The sequence below is a fragment of the Glycine soja genome, unplaced genomic scaffold (genome assembly GCF_004193775.1).
Source record: "Glycine soja cultivar W05 unplaced genomic scaffold, ASM419377v2 tig00020871_1_pilon, whole genome shotgun sequence".
Taxonomy (NCBI): Eukaryota; Viridiplantae; Streptophyta; class Magnoliopsida; order Fabales; family Fabaceae; genus Glycine; species Glycine soja.
Genome location: NW_021143748.1, coordinates 93932 through 111044, shown reverse-complemented (window position 1 = coordinate 111044; position 17113 = coordinate 93932). Strand labels below are relative to the sequence as shown.

At 36.4% G+C, this 17113-nt stretch overlaps 1 protein-coding gene across 1 annotated transcript; it reads left to right on the top strand.

The window, feature by feature from the left end:
• The first annotated feature begins 4400 nt into the window (after positions 1–4400).
• Positions 4401–16454, top strand: LOC114404342 (phosphatidylinositol/phosphatidylcholine transfer protein SFH9-like). Its single transcript, XM_028367340.1, has 10 exons — positions 4401–4709; positions 4830–5130; positions 5650–5749; positions 5999–6265; positions 6356–6433; positions 7236–7285; positions 7385–7484; positions 7585–7674; positions 7784–7876; positions 16081–16454. Exons 1-10 carry the CDS (start codon positions 4703–4705, stop codon positions 16174–16176), a joined length of 1182 nt encoding a protein of 393 aa, XP_028223141.1. The 5' UTR covers positions 4401–4702; the 3' UTR covers positions 16177–16454.
• Positions 16455–17113: the final 659 nt, after the last annotated feature.

The following is a 17113-nucleotide window of genomic DNA, read 5'->3' as shown; positions in this document are numbered from 1 at the left end:
ATGACCATGAAGTTAGATAGAGAACACAAGGCAAGAGATAAAAGCTCTCTTATCTCTCCTAAAACTCTAGAAGTGGCTGCGCATGAATGAGGACCAAGCGAGAGTGTTTACATTTCTTGTATTGTAACCCTACATCTTAGAGTTTTGGGTCATACCCCATTGGCCCATTAGGTTTTTGGGTCCAAATTTGTTTCATTAGGATTAATTAAAGTTTCATTATTCATCTTGCAAGAGACTTTAATCTTCTATCTTTCATTATATTCTACTCCTCCCCATTCCATTATAATTATCATGTAAGAGAAAAAAAATTCAAAATAATTGTCATTTTAGCTTTTTAATGTAACATTAATAAACTTTTTTTACTTATATTCTTAAAATATTAATGGTAGACAAAAAAATCAATAAATGAATTAATGATGACCTCTAGTTTCCTGATATATTAAAAAATTATTCTAGACTCCTATCGTTAGTTAAGTGATAACGTGTCTATTAGAAATTTTAAAATGTAATTTCATGGGATTTGTGAAATCACCAATCTTTATTTAAAAACTAAATTACAATTTCTAATAGTTAAAACTCACCTAAATCAATTAAAGATGAGTTTTTTGAATCCTAGAACCTTGTCGTGTCTCACCTCAATGCTTTTAGAAAAAAGATCAAATATATTAATAATTGGATGGGCAATAGACAGAAGAAGTGCCATAGCACCAAGCCTTAGTGAGTTCAAACAAATGCAAAAGTAAAATAAATCCACAAAGTTACTCACCCATGGTACACCTTCATGAATCTCCCTCCCTTCCTAATATCCTGTATGCACCACCGAAGGCATAGACCCACCTCTATGCTTAACTCAATGTTGACCTCTCGTTCCCCTTTTTCAATGTTTCAAAACGCTTCCCACTATCCTCGAACTCACAAGTACAAATTTAATCTTTTTAGGCTAAATTAACATTAATTGTTTTTCCATGTAGAACCACTAACCATCTTTCATCACAAGGATCTTGATAATAAAATACCTGTTTAGCTTGTTTAGAGACGGAGGGAGTAATCTATTATTAGTTAGCTTTAATTAAGACAATTAAGGTTAATTAAATACTGGTTAACTAATTAATAATTAGAAACATTAATTATATTAGGTCTTTGTCTATTTAAATTATTTATATTAGGCCTACACTAATTAATTAGTTAATTTGGTGTTCAAAACTCTAATTTCTAAGGTTTTCACTAAACTTGTTTCTTTTTACAAAATTGTCATAAATTGGTTGACTTACAACTCCTTACTTTGACTTTGGTTGACTGTTTTTGACATTTGGTGGGCTAAGCCTAAATCTAATCACTCTTAAAACCTTCACTTCAATTTCTAATTTATGAAACCTACTACCAAATCGACTCATCATCCAAAATTAAATAGTACGTAGTATAGGAAGATCTTTTATCTATACCAAATAAAAAATTATTTCTGATGGAATTCAAAATTTCTTTACCTTCAATTTTTTATCTATGAAACCATTACTTAAAACTAAAAATGATAACATAGATTTGGCCAACTTTTTTTACCCTTCACATACGCACACACACAAAAAAAAATATTGTCCCTTTTATTGAATTTGTACCTATATATCTGGCTCAATCCTGTAGCTTCCTCCTTGAGAAGGTAGGTTGGATTCATGTTACTTTTTTATGAAACCCAACCCTAAACAACTTGGTCACAAACAAGTTGATTTTGATTAAGTGAATTGGTTTTGAACATCTAAATTTGTTTTAAACTTTTTAAAACTAAAGTTTTGAATAAGGACAAAATACAAATTATGAAAAATCACCTTGAAGCTACACTACTACAAAATTAGCTTTTTACATCGGTTAAAAGCACCCTTCTACATCGGTTGTCACGCGTCAATGTAGTCGGCGATGTTGAAACTGCGTTGTCTTTCTACATCGGTTGAAGAACCGTCTTAGAATGCTGGTCATTCTACATCGGTTGTGCCCCCAAACCGATGTAGAATTATGCTCATTCTAAGACGGGTATGTTTCTAAACCCATTGTAGAATGCCATATTTCTACAAGCATTCTACATCGGTTGTTCTAATAACCGATGTAGAATGACCAAAATTCTACATCATTTGTGGCCACAACCAATGTAGAATGTCACCCCATTTATAACCATTCTACATCAGTTTTACGTATAACCGATGTCGAATATAAAGTAATCCTACATCGATTGGTCTAGTAACCGATGTAGAATTATTATTATTTTTTAAATATTTTTTGTTCCTGAATGGCAATAACAATATGCATATTAAGAATGAAAATATTAATATGAATATACATATTTAATGACTTAAAAGTAACACCAGATACTCTGAAACAAATACATTTTATAACTGCTATAAATTATACTATTCCAAATAGGTAATGGATAGCTTCAAAAAGAATAAAAAAATCATTAAGAATCAGGCCTTGCTTGCATATTTCAAAAGCATAAGAACTAGGGCATGTTCAAAGACAAAGAGTACAACAACCCACACACACACAATTGGTTGGTGTGTGTGTTGATTGAAAGCACCTCATCAAAGTCCACTCCACACTAAAATATTTTATCCAGCCTTAGCACCCTAACAGTCAAGCAACAGATTAATTTTGTATTTTTCAACTAGAATCATATTATGAAAATATACAAAATAAGAAAAAAAAAAGAAAATGTTAGGTTGCTCCATGTCCCATCAATCAAAATTGCCCCACCGGCGGCGCCTTCAGCTACCTCCGCGTCACCTTTGGTCCGTGCTTTCCAATGTCACCGTCGCCAGAGGCTTGACGGTGTACCTTGGCACCACAATCGGAATCTCCTCCACCAAATGGCGCCTCACGGTGCCGTCTTTTCCCAAAGGCTTCAACGAAATAGACTTCATCGCTGTCGCCGTCATTTTGCTCATCACTCTCGTCATCACAATTCTTACAATGAAGCTTCATTCTCTATCTTGAGACTCTTGTGTTATTAATTACTGTATAAACCTTAGGGTTTTCTCATTCCTATCTTCTACAAATTCTCCTACAAGGCTAGAAATATTTCTAAGCAAATATACCAGATTTTGATTTTGATTCTTTTAGCATGCAACTCTATATTAATGATGCTGCATTGTAATGATCACATTTGCAACTTACTAAAATGCGGCACAGCTTAGGCATTTGAATGCTTTTTGAATCACTGTATTTGGCGTATTTGGTTTGGCCGTTAGCCAATTCAATGCGTGGATATATATCGCACACCTACACCAGAGATATATATCAGTTATGGCTTTGTGTTCAGTTTTTCTCAATCTTCATCTTCTGTTTTTTGTTTGTTTGACGATAGAAGCGTTAGGTGTGGCAAAGCCTTCAGTAGCTAGTTACCTTAGCCAGGAGATACTGGCAGAGCAAGAAGCTGATAGAGTGCATGGATTACCTGCGCAGCCTCCGGTGAAGTTCAACAATATGGTGGTTATATCACTGTCAATGAAACTCAAGGAAGAGCACTGTTCTATTTGTTTTTTGAGGCCACTCACAAACCAGAACAAAAACCCATTCTCTTATGGTTCAATGAAGGTACTTTTTTTTTTTAATAACCCAGCTCTTCATGTATATATTTATATTGCAATCGTTTTTATTTAGTGTTCACTCTCATGACTAATACATGATAACTTAACAAAAGGTAAGGGTAATTTCTAGTGAATTTAGCTTTAAAATCTTGCACGCCACTCCTAACGCTTTTGATAACGACGTTTGTTCCTACTTCCTACATTCCCTTCTCTCTCTGCGTGTCTCTGTCTCTGTCTGCGGCTCCGTACGAGTTTCGGTACGTTCCATTTTTTTGATCTCACACAAAAAGCGATACCCACTTTGCCTTTTTCCTCTCTCACTCTCCTCGTCTGTATCGTTGTTATTTGTCGCTTAACCGACATCGTTTAGATTCGGGTACGTGAATGAATGCAATGCCGTTGCTTGTCTCTTTTACGATCGAAAATCCGCCTCGATTGATTCGTTTGTTGATTGATCTATGATTCTTCGGTTCTGACTTTTTCCTTTTCGGGATTCCTTTGATCCAGCTTGGTTGTGGTGTTTCGATTTAAAATTAAGATTTTGTTTTTGTTTTGTTTGGTTCTGATGTTGTTTTATTGGATTCTCTCGAAATTGCTTTTGTTGTTGTCAAATGTAGGTCCTTTTCTTTCTTGGTGTTAATGTTTTCTTTCCTCTTCTTTATTGATTGATCTATGGTTTTGGGTTTTGATCATTTGGGGAACGGATTCAGCTGCACAATCATGTTTTTTATGGATTTCTTCTAGTGTAAGTCTCAGCTGTGGAAAGTTCTAGATTCCCTAAAGTTTGGGATTGCTGCTCTCTGTTTTTCCTTGATGCAGGGGTAATCTGAGTGATGTTGTAATCCAATAATAGTCTTGTTGTTTTGAGGGTAAAGGGTTTAGTTTGTTGATTGATCTGTAAACTTGGGTTAGTTTTTTATTTTGAATTTTTTTTTTGGATTTTGTTCCCTAATTTAATCCATTTGAATAATTAGATTAATTGTGTTATACATGAATGCTTGATAAAGGTTGTAATGGCTTAGCTGGTGAGTATTCTTGATCCTGGGTTGGATTTGTTGTTATTAAAGGTGGTTCTTGTTTTTCCTTTGGTGCAGAGGCAATCTAGGTGCAAATTGCTTGTCTTGAATAGAATGCCAGGTACAAAGCTGTAGTCCTGTGCGGCGTTGAGATGTTGATTTTGGGAACATATTTTTGTTATTCTGGTTGTGTTTTTGGGACTGTGGTTTAGGTATTGACTATTTATTTCTATGGGTTTAGGAGAAGAAGTATTAGCTCAAGAAGATGAGAGGGGTAGATGTTTTGAGCCTGAAACCTCTGAGGATGAGTGGCGGAAGTCTCGAACTAGATCTCTTAGGAGAAAAGCAATAACTACTTCAACCAGACTCGCTTATAGTCTCAGGAAGCGTAATACACGTGTAGCAAATAGTGACTTTGCTTCAATTTGCATAGAAGATGTCCGCGATGCTAACGAGGAAAAAGCTGTGAATTCATTTCGTCAGGTGCTACTTACAAGAGATCTGCTTCCAGATTCCCATGATGATTATCATGAAATGCTGAGGTAAATGAATTTGTCATAGAAGTTTCTTTTCTATTTGTGTGCTTTTTCTCTTTTAACTGCTCAATGTTATTGCTTTAGAGGTGTTAAATAAATGGAATATTATGGTCTATGTTGTTCATATCCTGTTAAATGTTGATTTATATGCCAGAAGTGCAGTTTCTATTTTACCTTAATTGAGGAATATTAATCATGCAAAGTGCATCTAAAACATTGTCTGGAGTGGCATTTTGTAGCTTCTTCCTCAATAATTTACATGATTTTTCTTTCTTTGAAGTATTCTATATCTTTTCAATAGAGATCCCGATATTTGATTATTATTGATGTTCATTACAGAGATTCAGTAAATGCGCTATTAAAGGATTGTTCGTCTAAATTGCCATTCTTTGATGTTTGAAACCTTTTTTTCCTACAACTTCTGGCGAAAATTAAAATATGTATTTTTCTAGACATGTTGTTGTACAAAAGAAATATTTTTAGACTTGCAGTATATTAAAGGCTGGTGATGTTTTCATGCTGCAGGTTTCTGAAAGCCAGAAAGTTCAACATTGATAAAAAAGTCCAGATGTGGGCAGATATGTTGCATTGGAGGAAGGAGTATGGAGTAGATTCTATTTTACAGGTAAAGTTTGGTAATTGGTTGTTTACACCTTTTACTTTTTAAAGAAGCCATTGTATACTAATTGTTGCAGAAAGATTGAAGGAGCTTAGCAGAGTTTTGAACTAACAGCCACCCATAGTGTGTAATTCTAGAGAGGAGAAACCCTGCATATATCCCTTTTGGAAGATTTTCCAACATTATTTGTTTGATCATGAATCACTATAATCTTTCAATTACTGAATCATGAGTTTTGTGATAAATAATATGTAGGAATTTGTATATAAGGAGTATGAAGAGGTACAATGTTATTATCCTCATGGCTACCATGGTGTGGACAAAGAGGGCCAACCGGTTTATATTGAAAGACTTGGCAAAGTTGAACCCAGCAAGTTGATGAGTGTCACGACAGTTGATCGATTTTTAAAATATCATGTTCAAGGATTTGAGAAAATGTTTAAAGAGAAATTCCCAGCATGTTCTATTGCAGCAAAGAGGCATATAGATAAAACAACAACAATACTTGATGTGCATGGAGTGGTAAATTCTATGCTTACAACAACATATCTGAATAATTAAAATGGCATCATGAAGAAGTCTAAACGTTTTATTACTTGGTATATTTTGCAGAATTGGGTTAGCTTTAGCAAAGTTGCACATGATCTTGTTATGCGTATGCAAAAAATTGATGGTGATAACTACCATGAGGTAAGTAAATGTTATAAGAACCTGAATCTATCTTGATGAACAAATCATAGTTTATGCACTTCCTTTTTTCTTTTTTTTGGTTTAGTGATCTTTAAAGTGACATTCTCAACTTAAGAATTTGATTCTGAGATCTTTTAAGGAAAATTCTTAAAAGAAAGAAAGAAAAGTAAACAAGTTTATGTTTGTTTGTAAATGGAGAGGAAAAAGGAGGCAAGCTATTCATGATAGAGGAAGGTGAATTTAGTACTAAGTAGGCCTCTGTATGTGGGTGCTTCTGCATATTCTTTTCTTTTCCTCCAAAGTTCAGTTTTTATTTGTTTTTTCTTTTATTTCCTTATACATGCATATTATCGTGCAATATGTTCACAGGGTGCATGCATGTACATGAACTCAATTGCATGTAGGATTTAGGTCTGGAACATGAATTAGGGATACAAATTGCAATTGTGTTCAATGAACCCACAATGCCATCCTAACATACTTCCTACAAATACAATAATACAATGATAATACTTAAATCATAGCATGCTCTGTAACCCCTACTGCAAAAACAAGGTTGCCATAGGTAATTTAGGTATACAGTCATTGTGCACTTCTTAAGTTGCTCATTTTCTTTTCAGACATTAAACCAAATGTTCATTGTTAATGCTGGTAGTGGGTTCAAGCTACTATGGAATACTGCAAAAGGTTTTCTTGATCCAATGACCACAGCCAAAATACATGAATTTATCTATTTTTCTTTGTATCTTTTCTCTTTAGAAAGGAACAAGCATTGTATAAATGATTCATGCTGAATCTACAGGTTTTAGGCAACAAGTTTCAGAGCAGACTATTACAGATTATAGACACAAGGTTTGTGTTTATGTTTGTACTGCCCCAGTTAATTAAGGGCTTCTATGTCTATTATAATGCCTATCATGTGAGCATTCCTTTTTGTCTTTTTTTCAACAGCCAACTTCCAGATTTCCTCGGCGGCAGTTGTTCGTGCCCAAATGATGGAGGGTGTCTTAGATCTGATAAGGGACCTTGGAATGATCCTGACATTTTGAAAGTATGGTATTATTAGGATTATGTATCCCACACTTGTATGAAATCACATTTAAGAATTATTGCTCAATTGCACAACTAATACTCCCTTGTTCTATTTACAGCTATTGCATTCTAGAGAAGCAATGAAGCTAACAAAGTTTGGAAGTTCTTCTGTTGCTGATGGGGTTGATGTGAAGTCATATGCCAGCAAGGTCACACATAAATTTAGTGCCACTGCAGTATTTTATTGTACAATTCACAAGTCTTATTCATACTCTTTTGCATGATGTAAAGATTTACTGATAGGTTCTTTCTTCATAGGTTAAAAGCACTGGAATATCTGAACCTCTATCAGCGTCAGAAGTAAGATTGAATCCTTCAGCCTTCGTACAATCTGTTCCTTCTAGTGAAAAAGTGAGCTGAGTTTATATTTCCTTGTTTTTTGTTTTTATCTTTCTTAGTTTCTTATATATTTTATATGATTTAGTTTTAAATCCTGAGCAGTTTTTCTTATATCCCAAACAAGAGGCTTTACTGACTGACTAGTGACTACTACACATTTTATACTTTTTTTAAAAGTATTTTGCTCATGCCATATTGAAAGAAAGTGAAACAAAGATTATGACTGATTTATGTTATGACATAGAGCTGGCAATAATCTGAACTCTCCAGCTTGCTAATATCTAATCCTAGTGATTGGAGCCTTGACCAATCCAATGCAAATATTTTCTTGTACTTTTGAAAGTCTCATGTTTTTATAGGTTCATGGTCAAATCAAGTATCTTTAGTATCAGGTGTTGTGTTTTTCATACATTATGCCTTGCTTGAACAACTTTTGTAGGTGGAAATTATGCATTAGAGACTAGGAATTAATTTTGATGCAACACAAAATGTTACTCACGCTCATCTGATAGGAGAGAAACACAGAGCTCTATCATGGAGAAATAATAAGGACATAACATCCTTTTATTTCTCTCATTTCCCAGACTCTGTGAATGAAACTTACCTTTGGAATCTATTCCAGGAGTGGGGAAAAGTGTGGGAGGTGTTTATACCTCAATCAAAGAATAAACAGGGTCAACGTTATGGTTTTGTCTGCTTCAAAGGCGTGGAGGACGCAGGTTGGTTGAAGAGACAACTGGATAACAAAATCTACATAGAAGGGAAGAAGTTGTTTGTCAACAAACCCAAGTTTCAGAGAGGAGGTAAAAGGGAAGTGGGAAGAACAGGGGGTGAAGTGGTTCGAGTAAGGAAGGTATCCATGAATCCTATGGAACCCAAACAAGCCAGAATCAACAGTACGACCTCCACTAGTATGAAATCGTACGCTGAAGCTGTCAAGCACGACCATAAGATGAAAGAGAAGGAGATTACGATGCCTTTGATGGGGAAGAAGGGACCAGAAGTTCCTGACGTTTCCGTGGTTATTCAAACTGGGAAGGACAAAACTAGCTGGTTGGATAATCTCTGGGTGGGCCGTTTAAAAAATAGAGGTATGTTTGAGAAGGCGGTGGATGAGGTTCAGGAGATGGTAGGTATGGATGTGAAGGTATCATACTGGGGGGACGACACCATTATCCTTTAAGATATGGACAAGGCTAAAGCAGACAAACTCAACCGCAGAGAACAATCCAACGGAGAGTCAACCATTTTTTCAATCCAGAAATGGACGCCGGAGATGAAGACTGAATTCAGGCTGATATGGATTCATATCTGGGGTGTTCCCCTGGAGATATGGGACACAAAGCACTTTCAGACCTTGCTTTCGACATTTGGAGAGATTGTTGACCTCGACGAGGAGACAGCAGACCGTTCGAGGCTTGACGTCGCGCGGATTCTGATTCGCACAAAGGAGAAACCAATCTTCTCCAAATCGATGATGGCTATGGTTAATGACAATGAGCATCACTTGTTTCTGAGAGAGGAGGTAGCTCGACCTATCGGAAAACGAGGGTGGCGGCCGGAGTTAGAGACTTTTCCGCCATCACCGTTCACGACGGTAATGGAGGATTCCGATAAAGATTCCATTACTTGCATCCCTGACGGAGCCTCGTCGGAATACAGGAGGGACGGGCAGCGACGAAGGTGGACCAACGACATCAATCTATGGTGCGCGGATTCCAAGGTCTCCTCTGATGGAGACGTGTCACCTCACCAGCAGGAGCCGCTTCCTGCTATGAGCCTGCTACACTGCGCCACGCGACAGGAGGTCTTCAACGGTCCTCTCACAGAGCCTTTGCATGGAAGCAGAATGGAGGCTCGTAGGATCTCCTCCCTTGCTCAGAAGACATTGCCGATTGAGGAAAAAGAAGACGCTGGCCCCAAGGAAGATGACATAGTCAAAGGCGCTGACCTTAGGGTCCTTCAATATAGCCCAGAGGATATTACTCCAGTCCTATGTCCTGCGGTCAATACAAGTTTGAATTCCCCAACTAAAGTGAGTCATGGTTTGAATAATAGCATTCACAATAGGGGGCCAGAAGGGGTAATGCAGAATTTGGGCCTGAATATTAAAGGCCCAGAATCAATTGGAGAAGAAACTACCCATAACCTCAAGGTGTACTCTAGAAAAAAGGTGGGTGCAGGAAGTAGGTATTCGGGCCACACAAAGATTGCTGAGACCAGTAGGAATGACAATAAGTCATCACCTCTGGACATTACAGACAATGGCCTCATCTATAGGGAAGATGATGTGTCAGGGGGGGTGCACCCAGCTGATGTCGTTACACCTCAGACCCAGACCTGTCTCAGCCCCATTTCTTCAACCAGTTTCACCAATGCTCTTGCAGAGGATGAGGAGGTTTTCCACCATGAAGTAGCTAGACACCTGGGTTTGACTTTTGATGGTCACTTTAGTGAGGATGCGGTAGCTTCACCAGCTATGATAGGAAGGAATACTCTTGCCTCATGAATATTTTAACCTTTAATTCTAGAGGCTTAGGTGGGGCTGTTAAAAGGTCAACCATTAGAAAGCTCACTTTGACTAACAATCTTGATGTTCTTTGCATCCAAGAAACAAAAATGGAGTCTATTGATAGAAAACTATGTCAGTATTTATGGGCTGACTGTAATGTTTCCTCGGAGTTTGCTTCTGCAACTAGTTCTGCTGGTGGCCTCTTATGTATATGGAACAATGACTCTTATATAGTAGACAGAAAGGTAGTAGGGAATGGGTTTATTTTGTTGGAAGGGAAGTGGATTAAGGACAACAAAAGGGTTTCCATAATCAATGTCTATGCACCCTGTGAACTTCAAAGAAAGAGGCAGCAATGGGAAGAGATCCTGCAGTTGAAGACAGCTTCACAAGCAGCCATGTGGTGTGTATTAGGTGACTTCAATTCTATAAGACACCAAGATGAGAGGGTGAGCTCAGCCCAATTTGTAAGTGTGGATCCTAGCATTTCTGAATTCAATGCTTGGATTTCAGACATGAACTTAGAGGATGTTAGATCTGTTGGGAGAAGATTCACTTGGTGCAGACCTAATGGCAGTGCTATGAGTAGACTGGACAGGTTCCTTATATCAGATGATTGGCTGCTGCAGTGGCTTGACTCTACACAGTATGTGCTTGATAAAGACTTTTCATACCACTGCCCCATCTTGTTGAAGTCAAAGAACATAGATTGGGGGCCAAAACCTTTCAAGGTTATGGATTGGTGGTTGAAGGACAAGGGTTTTCAGCAACTAGTTCAGCGGCAATGGGGCAATTATCATCCTCCAGGATGGGGAGGATATGTTCGGAATCATAAAATAAAACTCCTCAAACAGTGCATAAAGCAATGGAGTTTAACAAATGGTGAAGCTAATGCTAGAAAAGTTATTATGATTAAAAAGGAGCTGAATGCTTTGGAGAATGGTATAAATGACAGACCTCTATCCCAAGTGGAAGTCACTCTTAAGAAATCTCTTCAAGTCCAATTGTGGGAGGCAGCTTATGCATATGAATCTATGTTTAGACAAAAGGCTAGAGTTAAGTGGCTAAAAGAAAGGGACAACAACTCTACTTATTTTCACAGATTGATCAACCATAGAAGAAGAAGAAATGCTATACCAGGTATTTTCATGGATGATGTGTGGATTCATGAACCTTGCAGGGTTAAAAATGCAGCTGTCCTTTATTTCAAAGACAGATTTCTGGAGGAATGTTCTAACAGGCCAACACTGGATGGTGTTTTCTTCTCCTCTCTGGATCTAAGAGACAAAGAAAGCCTAGTGTCCAGATTTAATGAATTGGAGATCAAATCTTCAGTTTGGGATTGGGGGGACAAAAGCCCTGGCCCGGATGGCTTGAATTTTAATTTCATTAAACACTTTTGGGAGATTTTGAAAACAGACATCATGAGATTCATGGGTGAATTCTATATCAATGGATCCTTTCCAAAAGGAACTAATGCTTCCTTTATAGCCCTCATTCCAAAGGTTAATGACCCCCAATCTTTCAATGATTATAGACCCATCTCCCTTATAGGGTGTGTCTATAAAATTGTGGCAAAAGTTTTGGCCAAGAGGTTGGCTGCTGTATTACCTCACCTTATAGATGAAAGGCAAACAGCTTTTATGAAGGGGAGACACATTCTTCATGGTGTCTTAATTGCCAATGAGGCTATAGCTGAGGCCAAATCTAGAAGTAAACCTTGCATGGTCTTCAAAGCGGACTTTGAAAAGGCATATGACTCGATTTCTTGGGGTTTTCTTGACTACATGCTCATGAGGATGGGATTTTGTGAAAGGTGGAGGAAATGGATAAATGGTTGTCTAACTACTGCAACCATATCCATTTTAGTTAATGGGAGTCCATCTAAGGAGTTTACCCCTAAGAGAGGTCTAAGGCAAGGTGATCCCCTTGCACCTTTCCTCTTCAATATTGTAGCGGAAGGTCACGCAGGTTTGATGAGGTCAGTTGTGTCCAAGAATCTGTTCAGAATCTACATAGTGGGATCCTTAAAAGAAGAAGTGAACATCCTCCAATATGCTGATGATACCCTGTTTTTTGGAGATGCTACTAAGCATAATGTTAGAACCTTAAAATGTGTTCTGAGGTGCTTTGAGGAGGCATCTGGCCTCAAGATAAATTACTCTAAAAGTCACTTTGGTTGTTTGGGTAAATCTGTAAGCTGGTGCAGGGAAGCTGCCCAATTCCTTAACTGCAGTACTATGGATTTTCCTTTTATTTACCTTGGAATTCCAGTTGGGGTGTCCTCTAAGAGCTGGATTGTGTGGCAGCCTATTGTAAGGAATTTTGAAGTCAAACTTGCAAAATGGAAGCAAGGAACTCTATCAATGGGGGGCAGAATCACCCTTATTAATTCTGTCCTCTCAGCCTTACCTATCTACCTTTTATCCTTCTTTAGGATCCCAAAAAAGTGGTGCAAAAAATTGTCTCCATCCAGAGAAATTTTCTGTGGGGAGGTCACCAAGAGGCCAACAAGATTCCTTGGGTGAAGTGGGACAAAGTTTGTCTTCTTAAGAACAAAGGGGGTCTAGGGATTAAAGACCTATCTTTATTTAATGAAGCTTTACTTGGCAAATGGGGGTGGCAGTTGGCTAATAATCATGACCAACCTTGGTCTAGAATTTTAATCTCTAAGTATGGTGGGTGGAAGGAGTTGATTTCTGGTGGAAGGAGGAACTTCACTTCCCAATGGTGGTAGGATTTGAAGAGCATCTTTCAGCAGCAACACAATGACTATTTTATTGATAATTTAAAATGGAGGGTGGGAAAGGGGTCCAGTATCAGTTTCTGGAAGGATAAATGGATGGAGGACAACTGTAATCTCCAAGGAAAATATCCCCAATTATATTTAATAAGTAAACAGCAGAATTCATCAATCAATTCTATGGGAGATTTTGTGGAGGGTAGGTGGGAATGGAAGTTATCATGGAGAAGGGACTTTTTTGATCATGAAATTCACTTGGCAGCTGATTTCCTAGCTGAGATCGATTCTACTCACATTCACCAATCCAACAGAGATTTCCTTTGCTGGAAGCCAAATACTAATGGAATTTTTTCAACAAAATCTGCCTACAAAGTGCTGCAGGAGTCTCACCATAGTGATAGTGAAGACAATGTTCTTAAAAGTATGTGGAAATTGAAAATTCCTCCAAAAGTGAGTGCTTTTTCTTGGAGATTTTTCAAAAATAGACTTCCTACTAGGGACAATCTCAGAAAGAGACAGGTCACAATGTCGTCTTATAGCTGTCCTCTATGTGACCATGAAGAAGAATCGATTTATCATCTTATGTTCAACTGTGAAAAGACTAGGAGTCTTTGGTGGGAGACAATGAGATGGGTTAATAGAGTGGGTCCTCATTCCATAGATCCAAAGAATCACTTTTTACAATTCACCCAGTGGAATAGCAAAGCTAGGACAAACAAAAGATGGGAATTTCTGTGGCTAGCCCTGTCCTTCTCCATTTGGTATCATAGAAATGCCATGCTTTTCAAGAACCAGCCGTTCACTCCTGAAAAGGTCATGGATGATGCCTTGTTCCACACTTGGTCCTGGCTAAAATGTGTGGAGAAGGACTTCAATATGCATTTTACTTTCTGGTCAACCAATCTAAAGGATGTTTTTTCCTAGAGGGGATGGGTTTGTATTTTTGTGGGCTGCCTTCGGTCTCTCCTAATGGGATGCAGACTGTAATTGTCTTGCTTTTATCTTTGTATGTTCAGTACACCTAGTACTGAATTTCATATATAATATATTGATTTTTGCTGTGCAAAAAAAAAAAAACAATTAACCAATGGTATAATTAGTAATATCCTCCATTAGAGACTATGTTAATTGAATTTGGGTTAATATGATGCCAAATTTTGTGCATTTTATTTTTATTTGCATAAATTTTTTTTGTATGCATTCACGATATATATCATATATTTCAGCTGCTATGCGACTTCCTCTAGTTATCCATGATGCTATCTGTTATATGATATAGCAGATTATTGGCTTTCCACCATATTTGTGATCTGCAGTTGATAACACTGGTATCAAGTAAATTTCCAGTAGAATCCTGTAAATGCTAGTCCATTTTTAAAAATAAAAAAAATTGTACAATTTGAAAATGAAAAATTCAATGTGCATCAAAATGTTGTCTGTGCATTTCTGTAGAGCACTTCATTGCATGTTGAAAATGGACTACTTTTAAATTCAATCAATCTAGAATACAAAGATCGTTTTGATTCCTGCTAGTGGTCCTTTGTTGATACTTGAAAGTAGGTCATTTGTAAGTTACACTGTAAATCCTGAGGTTCGTAGCATGTCTCTATATTTACACTTATTTCAAGCTCACCCTCTCTAAATTTACATTCACAACAAATTGAAAAAAATCTAGAATATAGAGCATTCAATATCTCAAAATCCGAAAGAATTGCAAATGTGATTAACAACTACCATGTCTATTTGCCATGAACAAAAATTCACCAGTATTCGTTTCTTACCCATGATTGTAAGGCAAAGGAATGCTGTGGTAACCCTTAGCTTATTTTAGTGAAACCAATGAAGACAGAACTGATCCAAATGAAAAGGAATTCTATTACTATAGGTGTAGTGTTATGTATATTTGTACACATGTCATCTTTTTATCACAGCAAGAATAATTTCATCACAGTGCTACCAAATTATGGTTGTGGATGTCAAAACTGTAGTATGAAGGTATGTATGTGATTTAGGGAACAAAATGGGGGATGGTTGATGCTACTGTGAGTTACATGCTTCATCGGTTTTGAGTTTGTGTAGATACTATTTCATTTTGATATTAGCATGTGAATCTTAATGGTTTACTTATCCAAAGCTATAGATATCTGTTAAATTCAAGAAAAACAGATTTGTTTTCTTTCTTGTTGAACATTGAGGTTCTGCATCTTACCTTTTGTCTTTCAGTTTCTTTGAATGAAATTGGTTAGTGAAGCACTTTCTTGGTTCCCACTTCAGCTTAGTCTGTCATTTGAGATAATTTTTATGCCATTTAAAAAAGTTGAGGATAAGTTAAACCAAAAGAAATAGATTTCAAATAAAATATAAATTAGTAGCTTAAATATTCAATTGGTTATTTTTATATTGGGTTTCTCTGAATAAATTGATGGTTAATAGGCTATTTTCTTGGGCTCCATACCAGTAAAGCCATTTGATAGATATATGTCTATATAATACCATAGATGCCAAATTTAAAAATTTTAGGATTTGATTGATTAAACTTTAAACTTAATTGAAATAAACAAAATGATGCAGAACAAAATTGGAAGTCTATAACATTTACTACTTAAGATGGTTAAGGGAATTCTTAGGTAAACTATTTAATTAAGAACTTATTGTATAAGCTCTGATCAAGTTAGTGCTTATTTACAAGTTTAACTTTGGAGCTTACTGAAACAAGTTAAAACGAGTTTATTTGGATTAGGTTCTCCATGAAGCTTATTTTAATAAGCTAAAGAAAACTTACAATAACTAAGGTCACAAGTCATTTCCATAAATCCATATACGCTTGTATAAATGCTCCCTAGAAGATAAATTTGAGGAACTTGTCTATTTCTCCTTTTGTGTGATTATAGTCTTTTATCTTTGAACTTTTGTTGAACTATAGGTTATCTGCAACTCATATGATACAGAACCATATTTCAGAAAAGGATGAGAGACTCTGCACCTACCGGCAATGTACTTGAGCCTTTAAATGCTGCCAGAGAAGTTGTTGGGGATGTTGATTCAATAAGTATGTGATTCCTTATCACAGCTTCTTTTTCTTCTTCTTCTAATTAGGGGTTGATCTCTATTTCATTCTTTTTGCATATATTTATTAGAGGATGAACTTGTTTTATGGCTTATAAATGATGATAATAGAACTTGCGGTGTAACCTGTGAACAATATTGGTTTAGATGCCTGACTTTAGCCATGAGAGCATGAAAGGAGAAACATGTAGTTTAAATTTGTTAGGCAAATTATTTCATTTTGTCCATGCTTAACCAAGTCACACCCACAGAATGAGAGGTCAGGATGGGATGGAAGTTCCTAGGGAAATCTGTGTTTCAAGTACGAGATTGATATTTGTTACTTTGTTTTTCTTAGTGCCAGAGACTTCAATTGAAATCTTAGTGTGTATGTGTGTAGTTTAATATTAGGCTCAAATATGTTTTTTATCCTTCTAAAATTCGTGAAGTTCGGATTTTGTCCCTGCAAAATTTTTCGTCTGTTTTTATCCTCATAAAATTATAAGGCTTAAATATGTTTTTGATCCTTAATAAATATCCGATTTTGGATTTACTCCCTAATAAATTATTGTTTAGCAATGAGTCTTTAATAAAACAACAATTTTACTTTTGATCCTTGACATTTATTTTTAGCCCCTCATAAATTAGCAAATTTTGTATTTGCTCCATGATAAATATTTCCCATTTGTTGTTAATACAGACTAAAACAAAATTTGCTAATTTATTAGGAAGTAAACACAAGATTTTTTAATTTATCAGAGACACAAAATATCTAGGATAAAAATAAAAGTGTTATTTTATTAGGGACTCAACACAAAGCAAAAATTTATTAGGAAACAAACACATAAATCGAGTATTTATTAAGGATCAAAAACATATTTAAGCCAAATTATAATATGACATTTTTTGGCCAAGAGCAATCTAAATCTATGTGTATAACTTTTTTACA